Source organism: Phalacrocorax carbo, chromosome 4 (genome assembly GCF_963921805.1).
Source record: "Phalacrocorax carbo chromosome 4, bPhaCar2.1, whole genome shotgun sequence".
Taxonomy (NCBI): Eukaryota; Metazoa; Chordata; class Aves; order Suliformes; family Phalacrocoracidae; genus Phalacrocorax; species Phalacrocorax carbo.
The window spans coordinates 79,995,280-80,011,046 of record NC_087516.1 but is presented as its reverse complement, the minus strand read 5'-3'; the positions used below and the strand labels follow the sequence as shown (position 1 = coordinate 80,011,046).

At 43.2% G+C, this 15,767-nt stretch overlaps 1 protein-coding gene and 1 long non-coding RNA gene across 3 annotated transcripts in view; one reads left to right on the top strand and one right to left on the bottom strand.

The window, feature by feature from the left end:
• Positions 1-15,767, bottom strand: part of LOC104052011 (bifunctional heparan sulfate N-deacetylase/N-sulfotransferase 4) — a 106,707-nt gene that overhangs the window by 35,985 nt on the left and 54,955 nt on the right. For both annotated transcript variants that reach the window (XR_010372812.1, XM_064450567.1), the window contains exons 5-6: positions 9,133-9,318; positions 7,308-7,436 (exon numbers count right to left, since the gene is read on the bottom strand). Coding sequence is in view for 1 of the 2 variants with exons in the window: in XM_064450567.1 (XP_064306637.1) it covers positions 7,308-7,436; positions 9,133-9,318 (315 nt within the window). In the remaining variant the exon portion in view is untranslated. The remainder of the gene's footprint in view (positions 1-7,307; positions 7,437-9,132; positions 9,319-15,767) is intronic.
• Positions 1-15,767, top strand: part of LOC135313185 (uncharacterized) — a 93,697-nt gene that overhangs the window by 75,072 nt on the left and 2,858 nt on the right. The gene's annotated exons all lie outside the window — the stretch shown is intronic.

The following is a 15,767-nucleotide window of genomic DNA, read 5'->3' as shown; positions in this document are numbered from 1 at the left end:
ACGGAAGTGCTGACGATAGAACTTTTAGGAGTCCTGTCCTAATTAGGATTTAGTGAATAACTGACTTTTGATGAGGTTTGTCAAACCACAGAGTAAATAACATCGATGGTGACATAACACTGAATGACATCTAGCTTTGGTCTGGCAAGGGAGAAAAAAAATATACTTCTGTCGAATGTTTCATTGCTTTTCTTGTCTCAAATAGGAAAGGAAGACTCCAAGAGCACAGTAATGTCTCGTCTGTCCCAAACTCTATTTCTTATTTGTAAATACACCTGAAGCTCCTTCTTACTGTTCTAAGCCTCCAAATGAATTAAACCCTTCAAAGAGGAACCATACTGATACATTTTGAAAGAGTTGTGCTATTTAGGGTCATTTCAAACCCAGTCTGTTCGCTGAGCCTTTTCCCACTAACTTTAATGAGCTTTGCTTTGAAGTGTTTATGCAAAGAATAAGCACCCCAAACTCTAGGCTTGAGCAGCCTTCCGCATTAGCTGGATCCTGGAAAGGTCTGGCTGGGATTCTTGTCACCCTCATTAAAACTCGAAGGAAAGTTGGTTTGATTTCTGTCTGTCTGGGTGGAATTTATCCCTCGTCTGCATACTACTAAATCATCTCTGCCAGACATGACTCATCTTTGGGATTCATAAATTAGAAAGTGAAAATATATCTCTGAGCCACAGAGTATTCAGTAGAAGCCATTTAAAAAACTCTATTGGAAGATCCCCTTGACAGTCTCTCTGCAAACTCTTTATCCTAATGCAATGTCACTTGGGCATTTTCTCATCTAACCACCTACGTGGTATTGCTTCATGGAAGTACAAACATTTTTGGTATTTGAGCTTAATAGTTATTTGTAAGACGTTTGCTGAAATTGCTAACTCCAACCTTAGTAATGGATAGGGTTTCTGTGAACCCTTTGCTTGTCAAGGCTCAGGAGGGGAGAAAAGAGAATTTGCCAGTCGCCTTCATCGGTGGCGTGTTTTAAAGTTCAGAAAGGCTAGCAGATAGTCCTTGCCTTTTTCAAGATTTAGTTGCAGGCTCCTTACCTCATGCAAGGACTTCATTACCGCCCACCTGCTCCCTGCTGCGACCGCTTTGTGAACTTCCCACATGTGAAGTACATGGAATATGTGCTCACAGAAGTGGTAGCGTTGCAGTGTGCTGCAATGTCAATGTTACTGCTCGCCATTAGCATTGAGAGAGTTGCAATCTGACCCTAAGGGAGTTGTAAATAAATTCTTCCTATCTGACACATTATTCCTATTTAGTTAATTTGCTTCCCCACATTTAATTATTCTTGAAATGTGCTTCAGTAATCAAACTAATTGAAAAATGTATAATCAAAACTTGATTTTCTTTTTTTTCAGTTGTGTTCCTACTTGTGCTTGTTTGGGGGGATGGGGTAAGAGGTTATAAATGGATGTCGTAACAGCCTAAAGAAACACGAACATCTCTGTGCTGTCTTTTACAACCCATCTTCGCTGCTGAAATCCCATTAAAAACACCACTACAAATCAAGTCACTGCTTTGTGCCTGGAAACCCTGGTCTACATCATCCAGGCGAGGCATTTTCCTGAGCAAAGCAGGGTCGTGGTGCAGATGCCATGCCCGTGCAATGAAAAGAACCATGATCTATTACTTGTTTTTTAACTCTGGGGGCTGTTTCAGTTAGATGTGATTGACCTGTTCAGTGCCTCGATGCCAACAAAGAGAGAGCATTAGGTCAGTGGTTATAGAGTGGAAAAGCGGGCAGTCGTCCTCCTGGAAGTTGCTGTTGATGCTGACTTTGGTTCTGTTGTGCTTGGGCTGCTATTTGTGCTAAAGTTTATTCGTCCACTTATCCTGCATCTGAGGGATGGATCTCTTCAGAACAGCTTGTGTCACCACTTATTCGCAGACTTTCAGGTTTCTTTTTCTTTTCCCTGACATCTTAAGCTAGAAGGCCAGAAATAGCTGACTTTCGGTTTGGTTTTAGACAGCTAAATAGCTGTAATCCACAGCAAAAGGTGGTGGTGTGCTGATTTTAATCAAGGCACTATGATTATTTCTAAAATTTGAAAGTCTAAAAAAAATAGTCTTGAAGTGCATGTGTGTGGGAAACCTGTAATAATTCTATTTACCAGAAAGTATGGCTTTTCACTTCTGGAAGCCTTGCCTCAGAGTAACTGTGGGCATGAACTGAGCTATTCTCAGTTGTGCTCCTGTCCTCCCTAACTAGTGAATATATATGGTACCGGTTGGTGTAAAGGGGCAACTGCTGGACTAGTGAGGTGGAGCAAGGAAGCTGGTGAATCGAGCAAGGAAGCTGGGGCTGGCTGGTGAAGGGAAAGAGGGGCCAAATTGTGCAGCACCTCTTTGCGCTGTTTTAGCTAGTGTTGCGAGTCTACTTAATAAGCAACAGATTCACCTACATGTCTCTTCAACAAGGCAAACTGAAAGTGAGAGGAGTTTTTTGCTTTAGAGCTCCGACAGCTTTGGTCATTTCCGTGCAGTGGTAGGGGATGCCTTGCAGCAGTGATGTTTTGTGTGTTGGTGGGGGTATGAGATGTGGAGTGTGCTACTCCTCTGTATCCACTCGTGGAGTAAGCTTGTGCCCTCATTGCTGCCACCACATAGCGTTTCTGCACACGTGGCTCAAAAATATAGGAATGTTTTTGTCTCTTAAGTGTCTGAAATGGTGCGAGAACTATGTTATTGCTTTAGAGGGATGTTTTTATCCATGACACCAGTAATGCGTGTTGCACACTCAAGGACATAGAGCAAAAGAGTGGGAAGATGTGAGGATTCAAAGCCACCTGGGAATGGCGTTGGAGATCTGCAGAGAGCCAAAGCCAATGCAACCTTGTCCGGACTGGCTTTTGGGAACAGTCCCTAAAGCAAACCATCCTCAAAACCTGGGTCCACAGTATTGATTTGGAGGAATCTAGGTAGCCACCTCCAAAAGAGAAGCCAGGAGCAAACAGACACTCGTGCAATGTGTGGGAGACCTGCCATTACCATAGCTACTTTGGGAAGGTGTCATTGAACTGCCCAGCTTGCTTTATTTTTGGTTTTAAAAGTGTACTAGCAATTATTGATGGGTTGTTTTGTTTTCATACAGAAACCATTTAGTTTTTCAAGTGTCTAAAGCCAAAATGTTGTTCTATAGCACGTGTAACTTGGAATTGCTGCCCAACTATTGTTAGGCTCATCTACAGAAACATACTGTTGTAAAAACTGGCAAAGGGAACAAAAAAAAACCCACAGAAATGAGACGGGCACGCAATGACCACAAACTTGCTCAGAAACCCTCTTCAAACTTCTAGCCTACTTGGTGATCGAGAAGGCACATTGTAAAATGATAAAAAAATATATTATTCTCTGCTGTAGTTGTAGAAACCAGATGTAAAAACAGATATTCCTTTTTTATTTGTTTGGGGTTTTTTTTTGTCCCCCTGTGCTTTTCGGACCAGGGAAGGGTGGTGAACGACACCATGCACCGCAGGGCAGATAACTAGCTACATAAGGAGATTTCGAACCTGGTCTTGAACTCTGGAATATGATCTTTTATGGTAATAACACACATAATTTGTATGTAACTTCAGTTGTCATGGTAGCCTGGCCGTGCTGTGAGAACGCACACAGATACCTTCTCTTTCCGCAAGCAGAAATGGTTTCATACCATCTTTACCCTCCAGAAGAGCGCACCGCCCATGCGGAGGGGCTCCCTTTTCCCCTTGCTGTATGCACGTCGCACACACTAACGCTGGTGGCAATTGCACGCACCCGCTTGAGGCCAGAGCCCCCTGAGCAGGAGGCTTGTGCAACCACGTGGAAGGAGGAGCTACTCTATTTCTGCAGATCTCTTCCACAGGAGGAAAGAGTCTGGCAGGTGTTTTTGAAGAGCAAAGGAGAAATATTTTTAAACCATGTCAATAATGCACAAATAAACAATGGTACGGGCAATCCCCTTTTTTGTAGAACTTGAAATAGGATAACTGCAATGCTAGGGGGGACTGTGCGCTCTCATTAGGATTTTATTTAATGGATGTGGTTACTATCCATGGACTACATTAGGCATCTCATGCAATAGGACTCAACGACAAAATTTTAAATTATGGCTTTGAAAAAGCCTGTACATTCCCAACAGTTGTTCTTTTCCATAATCCATTTGGAGAGCACATGCTGGTTGATGCTGTACTGCTCGCGGTGAACCCCTGAACTGTGCTCTTGGTAAAGCCCTGAACCGCACACGTTGATATCCAAATACTAAGGAAGCATATTAATGAGCAGAGGTGTGTGAAAAGCTTCTAGGATATAAGGTGGGAAGTCTCTTGTGGCTACTCCAGTACGCACTGCTGCCAGATTGGAGAGCACGTCACATTCAAAGCATATTTTTTTTTAATTCAGCTGAATTTGCCATTGGCCAGTGGAACAGGTGCTCTGTTGATCCTTTTCTGAAGATACAATAGATTTTTTTAAACACTAATCTGTAAACTTTTTCAAATTCGCTACCAAAACACTATACCTCCTCTTACAGTGAATAAAAGAAAGGTCTTCCCATTTGTTCATTTGTGTGCTGTCCAAAATTGGCTTTTAAAAAAAGAAAAAGTGTGTATGGTTATAGATTATTTTTGTTTCCTACTCCACCGGTTTCCTTCTGAGATAAGGTTAGATTTTGCTTTTACTGTTGTCAGGCAGTGCATATTTCATAGGATAGTGTACCAACCTCGCTTGAATGATGGTGGGGTCTTGTGGTATATCTTACCTCAGCTCGCACATGATTAAATTATATTTCTTCCTGTCTGAATAAGCACTTATATTGGAACAGATTCATACTTAACTCAGAGTTAGGGAAGTGCATGTCAGTATTTCACTTGTGTCGCTTAGCTCAGTAAAATATCAGTTTTGATGAGGTAAAGATAGAAAAATCATAAAAGTGGGAAAGGGAAATGGAAAATGAACAGTACAGAAAAGCTGTTCTTTTCAAATACCACCCAATAATATGGCACTCAAGTTATTGGATCATAGCTTGGTCAAAACAGTGACTTCATGTACTGAAGAAAACTTTTTTCCCCTCACCCTTTCTTTGGAAGATGATCGTCTAACTCTGTCATGAACATCACAGATGCGTCGTTAAATCTGGGATGCTTTGCCTGCCATTACATACTGCCTTCCTAGGAAGGGTCCTGTGCCTGCTGCATCACTCCTGACACCAAAGGCAGTCAGCAGAACCGCGTCTCTCGAGTGTTCTTTGTGGTCGGCAGGGCAGGAAGAGCACCCGTCTGTGCTGCAGGACCCGCCGAGGGAGGGGTTTGGCCCTTTCCTGGGGGAAGCCTTTGGACCCGGCTGGGGGAAACCTCCTGCAGGGCTGGCGCAAGCAGATGGTGGTGTTGGACCTTCCAGAGGGAAGATGCTCCAGCACCTCTGAGGTTGGTCCTGCTTGGGATATGCCTGGAAAGACCAGGCTAGTGAATTATGGATAGTGTAATAAATGGTGGCATAGGCCTATCTGACTTTATTCAGACTTCAATAATAGCCTTTAAAATAATTTTTAGACTAATTGAAGAGCTACACTTCCCCGTAGCCTCAGCCTGTCTTTGGAAGGAACATTTGGACGCAATCATTTAAAAGATCAAAAGGCTTGAAGTTTCTAAGGAGCAACGGTGAGCTTGTGGCTCCTTGCTTATTTGCTTGTCAGTAAGAAAGAAAAACCTGAAATTAGGGAAAAGGCAAGTTGTAAAAGAGGAAGCCAGGGTGGCCTGAGCGTGGTCACAAGCTTGGACATGGAATCGGTGATGGACCAAGGAATCAGGGCTATTCTAAGCATCTCTTGTGGAGTAAGGACATACTCTGCTACAGGTGGCTGCGCTGCCTAAATCTGAGGGAATCTTCAGATAAGCGAAAGATGCAGAGGTATTGATCAAAGTACGGTAAAGCTAAGGATAAATTCCAGCAGCACCCCATGGTGGTGATGAGCCAAGTTACACTTAAGAAAACAATGGGAAGAAAAGCCAGCCTGAGAGAAATGCAGGTCATGGAGAGATGGGATAAAGAACACGGATGGTTTTTATTCTCAAATTGGTGTCACATGTATGCTACAGGAAAAATCCTAATAGAAATGTCCCATTTCTTTAAGCCCACTGAATCTTTGACTCAGTTGCCAGCTTAGCTTTCCAGCCAAAATTTCCTCCTAATTATGTAATACCAAAGCCTATATTTAGGTCTCTAAATAAAAGCGACCTGGATTTGAGAGTTAGCTCAACCTGAAGTTTCTTTAACCCTGCAGAGAAGTCAGTTTAAACCCACTAAAATGTAGGCCACCTGGCAAGACACAACACATTTATCTTGTGAGTAGTATAGCTTGTTTGGGTGGAACAGGAAGAAGGGAGGACAATGACAAAAAAAATAATTGATATATGAATATTTTATTTTGTTCTTGTCCTTCCTCGTTACATTCCTAGGCTGCTGTCTTAAATGGCACCAGGCCAGAGAACTGTGACTTCAAAATATAGCGTTTGCAGTCAGGTAGCTTCCCTCCTTGATCCTTGGAAAGCCCAATTGCACCTATGCGCCCACGTACACCGTGTTGTCGCGCGCACGTTAGCACAGCGCAGTGTTAGTGGCTGAGGCAGCACTGTGTGATAGCTCTGCAAATCATCCTTAAAGTCTGTGGCACTTTTGGTTAAACCATATACGTGTGTGTTTATACATATGTAGGTGGGGGGGGTGTGTGTGTGTGTGTGTGTGTGAATGTATAGTTTATGGTTCACGTAATGTTGACACAGAAAAAGAAACGCAGCACTAAGCAAAGCAAAAATGTTCGTTAGCAGGCCATCTACTGCTTGGGGTAATTTTTAGCCGCACAAAACCTATTTTTAAGAGGTGGGGGAATGATATCAGCCTGAGCCCTGGGATTTACATCGAGCTGTATCAGGAGTGCCTGAGAAGCCGAGCTTACGGAAAAAAGGAAAAACTGAATAAGATCAGTTTTCTCTACCCTCCCTTGTTTCTTTCAGTCTCAGTTAGACAAGTCAGTGCACTTCTCTCTCACAGGGACCCAGTTTCAGGTTGGGAAACACTATGGAGGTGAAATGAATGCATTTTCCAGTAACGTGTTGCATACAGTTGGAGTTAGAAATTAGCAGAAGGCATTTTGCTCCTTTCCTCTTAAACTGCTTGTTGCCCTTGAGCAAATGGTCTTGATTTTTATTTCCCAAACAAGATCAAGAGGAAACAGATCTCCTTCCCTTCCTGCTTCCCTTCCTCCCTCCCTCCTCGCCATTACTCAGCATGTCCGAAAAACAGCGAAAGAAGGTACCTACGGGATTCAGGAGAATGGTGAGGAAGAGTTCACCTCCTCGGATACTTTTGTCCAGCTCCTGAGGGCCCCCAGGATATTCCTTGTAAAAAATAGTATGAGTGAAAAGGCCACAGGTCTGTCGAGGGAGCACCTGAGAACAAAAGAACAGCACCGTTGTGACATTAGCGTCTTCCTGCAAACTCACCCTGGCACAGCCACCCGCATCCCTCCAGCAACTCAAAGAAACACAACTGCAACCCCTTCTGCCTCTGTGCTCTGGCGTGTTTGTTTATGGGCTCCTTTGTGCCTTCTGTACCCTCGTGGTAAGCAAGCACGGTCCTGCAGATGTGGAGGTTTCCAGACACCAGCTCTGAAAAGCTGCGGCACACGTGTGCTGAGCTTTCATGCAGACGGTTTCATTCAGCTCATGCACTCGTTAGGAGTGTTTCCTGGCCTTTGGAAGAGGAAGAAAACAAACAGCCAAACCTCTCTTCCCCTTAGCAAGGTTAGTTTATTAGCCGATAAATAGTGTTTCCTGGCCGTCTCGGCTATCCCAGGCAATTCATCTTACTGTTCTTGAGACATTGAACTGAATTTGTAGTCAAGGCTGCGAACCACAAAAGACCTGTTGCTTCATACTTTTCTCAGTCTTGAAAACCACACTGAGCCCCTCATTCCTGTTTGTGAAATGTGTAGGGGACTGGTGGGATGCTCGCGTGAGGCCGGCCGGAGGGCAGATCCCGTTCGTAAATCGAGAGGCTGTGTGTCAGAAACAGCCAGCTAGCGGGTGTGGGAAGACAAACTCGTCTTGGAGAACCGGATGGTTTAGTTACATTATTATTTAGGTACTATCAAAGGGCCCTGGTAAAGTAAAGACAACACCTGTCAGGGCTTTATGGGTATTGCCTAACCCATGCAGAGACGTAATTCACTTGGGGAAGGCCTTTCGTTTCCCTGCAGTCAGTGTTTTCGCTTTTCTACTCAGTTAAAACAGCAAATAAACCCTACATTCAGCAGAGCATTTTGATACATGTGTAAATGCTGAATTTGAGTCTATTCCAATAGTAATTGGATGCTGTGCAGTGACATCGGGGTTTTGATGGAGATGTTCCTTCTGTCTTGTTCAGGGGGCCACAATTTTGACTTCTATGCATAGGCAATATTCAAGTCAGCTGGGACTTCAAAGCATCCCAGGGCCTGCCCTTGAAATATTTCTACCTTCACTTGCGCATGTTCCGTTTTTGTGTTTCACCTGTCCATAGGCTTGCAGCTGGCTGGTGAGACAGGCCAAATTGTTTGAAACGTTTTCCCGCCCTTGAGCAATGGCAGCGTGCATGCGAGGAACCCTCTCCCTCCTCCCACTAACGCGTGGTCTGGAAGATTTGGGCGTGTGTCCGGTCCCTGGCGCTGGGAGCTTCGGAAGCGAAGCTCAGAACAAAACCCCAGCCTGAGAAGTGTCATACTTGCTGGAGGAGATTAGTTACACCTGCTCACCTTCCCAGGTGGTGGATTCCTAATCCTTTCATGCATAAAGATGAACCAGAGTTTGAAACATAGGTCTTAGGCAGTTTAATGAATTTCAAAGTATGCATTTATAACTCGGTTGATAGTTGGTGGGACTAGAAGTACATTTAGTTTCTGAGGATTACGTTTGCAGTTGCCTAAGTTCGTGTGACTTTTTATTTTTTAACTGGCTGCATAACAAATGCACTATTTTGGCATCCTTACAAATCCTCGGTCACAGAGAATTTTAATGATTGCTGTAAAACTTGAAGCATTTGGTAAAAATAGCATACTTCTGAGTCACTTAAAGTACTATTGCTATGAAGCATGGAAATGCAGTGTACCATGATGCCATTGTGGATGAAGCCCCGTCTGTACCGTGCAGGCTTCAGGTGTGGGTATTCTTCTGTGCTGGTCACTCGGATGTGCCAGACCTTCTTCCAGGCCTCATACAGCTGGATGTGAACCGGATAGACCCCGGAGTGGTGCGGAGCCACCGCGTACCCCATGCCAGTCGGTATGCCGTGCTCCTGCAACACAGCAGAGGGAGGAATATATTTAGGAGCAGAAAAAGAACATGTGATCATTCAAAGCTCCCTCCTCCTGCAGGCAGCAGCACCGGAGAAGCTGGTGTCCTTGGCCAGACTTGTATCTATTTGTATGTAGCACAAGCTAGAGATGGGGGGGAGGTGAGGGGAACTGGAATTGCAGTTTGATAACTGCAGAGTGATAAATAATCTTGGATTATGTTGCGTTACTGTTACATGGAATAGATTTGCCTGTCTCTTCGTTACATATTGCGTGTATTTTAATGTGCATCCTACCCGTTTGGTCCTTTTTAAAGGTAATCCGGTAAACTGATGCTGCTTATTTACTAAGCTATCAAACAGCATTAGGGCAGTAAAGAGATGGAAAAAAAAATTGTTGCAGTGACACAGGTGGGATTTTTTTGTTTCCTATTTCTGGAGTAAAAGCAAGATTCCTTCCTGATCTAAAAAACTAACTGAATAAATATCCCCCATAGCTTTTGAATCTGCTTATATTTTTTTCCGTGGCATTAAGGTAGTAGCAAAAAAAGCTGGACTTTAATGGGCATCTTTTTCCTTTCATAAATATTTATTTAGCTCCATTTCTATGAGGAAATACATGCGTTTTCATTACTACAATCCATAGGTTATCTTGAAAATATCTACCGGTGACACAATGAGGGAGTTAATGCGCAGGGAGAAGGAATTAAGGAAGAAGCTTAACTGCGAGCGCGCTGGGCATGTTCCCTTCACTCCTGACGCTCTCTTGCCTTTGTTCTGCTCCTCATCCCTCCCGCTCCCAACTTAGCGTGGGCTGTCTGCAAACCCCATCTGATGACAAGGCCTGGTAACCACATCTATAGACCAGGATATATTTAAAAGAGAGCAAATTATTTGAAGTGTAAGCCATACATGTGAAAATGAGGTAATTAGTTTCATTGGTCTGAGTGACTATTCAGAAATGCATCCCGCATTTATCATCAGCTACTGGCAGAAAGAAAGGCTGTGCTCTGCCTCTTCTGCTGAGGCTCATCTCTGGCAGGTCCACTAAAAGCCCTTTTCAACTCTCCCGTGGCATCTCCAGGTTGCAGGGTGTCCTGCTGCTGTGGCTCTCGCCGGGTCCCCTCCCGCGCTCCGGGTGGTTACTGGATTAATTTTACTCCCGGTACTGCAGGATACATCAGCTGTTTTCTGTTCACATAAAATTGATGTTCAAAGGGAAATGGCTAAAATGTGAGATGATGATTTTTTTTTTTTTGTCCTCCCTTTTGCCCGCATTATCCAAGAACTGTTGATTACTTTAATTCCAGGAACAGCAGGTTCTGCTGGGCATCTTCAAGTACTTTGCAAAGAAAGGCTTTTAGTTCACTGACAAAAATTAAGTTAAATCTGTGGGGAGCACTTGTTCATACATCCCATAATGCAGCCACTTAAAACTATCCGTTCCTTTTTGGTAAAGATCTTACGTTACTGACTGATCTTGGAGGAAAAAAAGGAACCCGTACTCACTCTTCCGTAATTTACTGAGCGCAAAATGTAATTTCTGCTTATTAATGTTGTTACCTACCCGAAAGGCATGAGTCAGTTTAAGGGTGAAATGAGGAACAGCACTATAATGAGAAGTGTTAAATCACTCCTTCCTCTGTTTTTTTTCGCCATGAGCATGTATAAAGGAAAAAAGCTAGATCTAAAGGGTTCCAAAAAATCTGGCCATCTATTACTCTCCCTGAGTAGCCTGTGATGCTCACTCTGTCAAATACACTGTGTTAACTTAAATGCACTGTATTAGCTTGAATCTACAAACCTTCACCAGCCCTGTGGTAGGGGATATACAGACACGTAAATGCAAGGCAAATGTGTCCCGAGCTAGATAATGAACGCTGCTCTGAATGATCTGTCCAAAAGTAGGTATCTGGATGAATACATGCAAAATCCTGTTTATCTACTTACTATTTGCTGCTGGTATTGCCATAGCAACAGAATGGAGAAATGGTAATCTGCCCCTCACAAATAAAGGAAGGCAGCTCTTCATAAGTTCTCAATGTAAAAAGCTAATTAGCCTCTGAATGAAACCTGCACACTACATAGTTCATCGCACAGACGTGTGTCAGTCACCCGATACGACTTCGAGAAGAAACTACTAACGAATAATCAGATGTTGTTTGGTCAGTTCCACGTTCAGTTTACGTGGGTAAATTAAATACCGTTTGTCCTCCTTCAGTGATTTCTGTAGCTCTGCTTCCTCTCTTCCTCTCACATTGTTAGGAAATTTTGTCTGGGATTGAGAACTAATGTGTTAGAGGAGGAGTATACATTTGAGTCTAGGCTATTCGGCAAAATGGGAGGTGCCTGTAGTGAGTATATTTTCTTATATATTCTAAGGAACGATTTCCCACAGGATATTACTGGGTTATTTTTACATTGAAGACTTCCGCTGACTTTTTCTTTTTTTCAAGGACTTTGTGTGTTTGTCTAGTTTGGAAAACTTTTGGTCCTTTTTGGCACTGAGACCAGAGCGTTATGTTCCTTTGCACGCTTAAGCTGGGACCCCAGAGCCGTCAGTTTTGGACAGGTTAAATTTGTGTTCCTATTTTACTTGTGCATTAGGAGACTTTAAATTCTAATGGCAGTGTAAGCTGAAGCTGCAGCATTGATGAGTTCAATGTTAAAGAGGAATCACTTATAACCTGCGAGATTGGGGGAGGGCGATTAAGAGTTGTTGCATTTTTGGCAGAGAACTCCCCAGGCTGTCGCGGCTTCCCGTGCATTGGTTTGCGTCGTGGAGCGATCTGGGAGCACGCAGCCTACTTTGTTTTAAGGGCTAGACCAGACCGGAGGATGCTCTCCAGGAGCGCACCTCGTGTCCTCCAGGCACCAGTGAGCACGTGATATGCGGATCAGACCGCTACCGGCTCAAAACAACCCTCTCTCTGATGCGGGCGTGTGGCCGGCACGTGGCCAGCAGCAGCCGCTTCACGCGGCAGAGCCCAGGGAGTCGCTGTCTCATGCCCGTGCTGATGCGCCTGAGCCGGAGCGACGGGAACTGGAAACTCATCGTCCTGCCAATGCAGCCTGGCTCCTCTGGGCACCCGCCAAAGTTACCCTGCCCAGAGCCCCTGCATAGGACAGGTGCTTTTACGGGTGATCTGAAAGGCTGAGGCAATTTGCCGAGGCTGCTTATCTCTCCCAATTATCACCTTCACTCAAGCAAGTGAAGGTTTGCTTGAAACTCCTAACCTCTTTTGACCTTCCTATTTGTACAGAAACGAGCTGTGTTTGTCACTAGTCGGCACGTGCTGTGTGTGCTTATTCTGCGTTTGCAAGAAACCCCTCTGCTAAGGAAAGGGCAGGTAACGCAGAAGGAGCACTGCTCTCCAGAAGAAGGTATATCCTCAACAGGTCAGTCTGCATTCCTAAGGCAGTTTTTCTGTGAGCAGGTGATGGAAATCTGGATAACAAACAGCATCTGGAAGATTTCTATCTATTGATTTTTAATCTTAATTATTGATTTTATAATAAAAAATTAAGATCTCTCTAATATTTATATCAGCAGGATCTTGTCTGACGGAACCCCCCAGTTTTTGGTTGCACCAACTATTACATGTCTGTGTTAAAATGCAGTAAGAAAAAAAAAAAAGCAACAAAACCTAAAACTGTTATAAGACAACTGGTGTTCTGGATCTTAAAGATCACTGCTGGTTTGTTTTCCATCTAGTATTTTTATGTCTAGTATTGGCCGTTGTCAGAGAAAGAATAAAAAAGCAACCTTGTAATTTGTTAAATCTTATGTCTACTGTAGATCTTTTCACACAGTCAATTGAACTGCGGCATTCCCTTCGGTGTGAAGACTTTTATTAGATGAAAAATCTAACTCATCTAAATTCATCCAATCTAAACTCAGGGCATGGCTTAGGAGCCATGGTAGTGTTGGGTTGACGGTTGGACTTGATGATCCTAGAGGTCTTTTCAACCTTAACGATTCTATGTAAAAGTTAACAACATACCTTCAGATAAGTTTGTTAAACTTTTTGACTTTGTCCAACAGTAGGTAGTAGAGTAAAAGTAGTACTTTTTTTTGAGATGTTACCATCCAAAGTTAAGATTTACATAAGCTTTGAATATTTCTAGTACTGGGATATATTTCTAATATTGCTGCAGATGGGTGAGATTTCCTATAAAAGATTAAATGTTGCTATGTCAGTTTAAAATACTTAGTAGAGCTTCTCTTATTTGGTAAGCAAATTTGCTACTTTCTTGCTTGGCAGCAGTCACAAAAGCGTTGTGTTGTATTTTATCCTTTAAGGAACCACGGTTTTGTTCTCAAGGTTTACATTGCCAGATAATTTTTATTGATTAAATATCTCCGCTTTCAATTACTTTTAGTTCAATTCTCAACTTTTAAAATCCGTTTAAAAGCTCTGGCTACACAAGATGGTTCAGCAAATGAGAGGTGATTGCTATCGGGATATGGGGGCTTTGCGTGTTGGTATTTGCTTTCACCTTTGCTTTTTCATCTCCGGGGTGTGCTTCCTTGCCTTGTGGCTGTACAATGCGCCAAGCAGAGAGTACAAGGGGTCTTAATGAAGCGGGTTTCCTGGTGTTGGCGTCAGATCTGGGATTGACAGGGATGTGGGAACAGCCAGCTTTTAACCAGTCTTACACAGGAGCCTCCCAGATACCACCACAGCTCCTGCTTTAGGCATGCTTTGCGCTGTAGCAGGCTATCAAGAAGCAGAGAAGATGTTGGGATTTAAGATGTTAGGTTTCTGAGGATGTGAAATAAGGAAAAGCAGCCTAGCGCTGAGGAAGCTATGCGTGACTAGGAAACATGCAGATTCTGTGTGCACGTGGTACCAAATAAAACCGAGAAAGTGGAGGCGGTCTTAGAGATGTGCTGACAAAGCATACGCCTGAGCTGGACAAAAGCACTAACGAAGATGGACTATTTCAGAAGGACGTTAAGTTCAGGCAGAATAAACCTCATCCTGTCTGCGCAGGACAACGTTATGCTATATATGCAGGCCATTTACAGAACATTTTTAGAGGCAATCTCTGGTGGGCACATCTCCTTCCCAACATTAACTACAGATATTCATAATAGGACAAATTAGAGTCTGTTTTCATCACATGTAGATACTTTGCCTTTGATATGTGGTCACTGGTCTTCATATTCTTGGTATTTAATTGGTATATTAAAAGCTCATGGTTTCTTTGTGGTTTGGGCAGCTCAAAAGTTTTAGGCAGAGGAAGTGCTAATGTGCATCTGTAGCTGGTTTATAAGCCGGAGATTGAAGCCAAGGCATGTTACTAGACAGGCTCTGTATTGATTTGGGTTTTTTTTTTTTTGAATATGTGTATCTCTGAATCAATTTGCTTTGTACATGTGTCTCTCACTTCTTCATATCAGATTGCAGCTATGTTTTTACAGTCGATGATAGTTTTTGCCCTGTCTCTACTGTGCTTTGGGCACATGTGCTCACAAATGAGCACAGAAGATAATCACTGAGCAAACAAATTGAGGGACAAAAAGAGCTACAGGCTTTGCATTAAATATATTCAACTTGTTTTTGTCAGATAAGGATGTACAAAAGCAGGGAGGAAGGATATCTTGTGATTAAAGGATGGCATGGGAAACTTGGTTTGTTTTATTTTTGGAATATATACTATCAGAGACTTCTGCTCGCCCAATTTGCTTACTTGTTTGTGTATCAAGTGCATTGCCTATAAACAAGGAGAATAATACTTGGGATGTTATCAGTTTGCAAAATTTAATCCAAGACTTGATCGATTAGTGTCTTTAAAAGATTTTGGGGATCTTCTGATAGGAAAAAAAAAAACACAAAACACAACCAAGTCAAACGCAACTGATAATCAAAATAAATGTTGTTTGCCATTTCCTTAGCTGGGCTCTGAGGTGTACCATCCATATTTATGTAAATAAGATGACATTGGGATAGCACAGCTCTGTGTAGCCTGCAACTCACTTCACCACAGTTAAAATCTCTGCCTCTTGTCCCTCTTAGGCTGAGGATATCGCGAGCACTTGAGAAGAGGTTTGGCAGCGAGGGCTGTGGGAATGGGGCTACGGATGGGGGCCCATCGCTCAGGCGCGTGTGGACAAGGTTTTTTGCCAGGCAAAACTTCACATGCTGCCTGCTGGATCCAGGGCAGTGGGGCAATAACATGAAAGATGTGAGAGAGTCTCTTCCTCTCACCAGCTAGGCATGAAACAGCAGAAACGATAAGCATCTCAGTGACACGTAAAATAATTTGGAGGCCTCTTGTTAAAGGCAGCCTCCTGGTTCTCAAGCAATTTGTGTGTAAGGGAATCCTTTAAAGACTGTTGATTTTACTAAGCCCTGGCGACACAGAGGTATATATATCTGCACTGAAATCAAGGCAATTAGATACCTAATTAGCAATTAGTTGTATGTATACAAAAGTGTTTACAT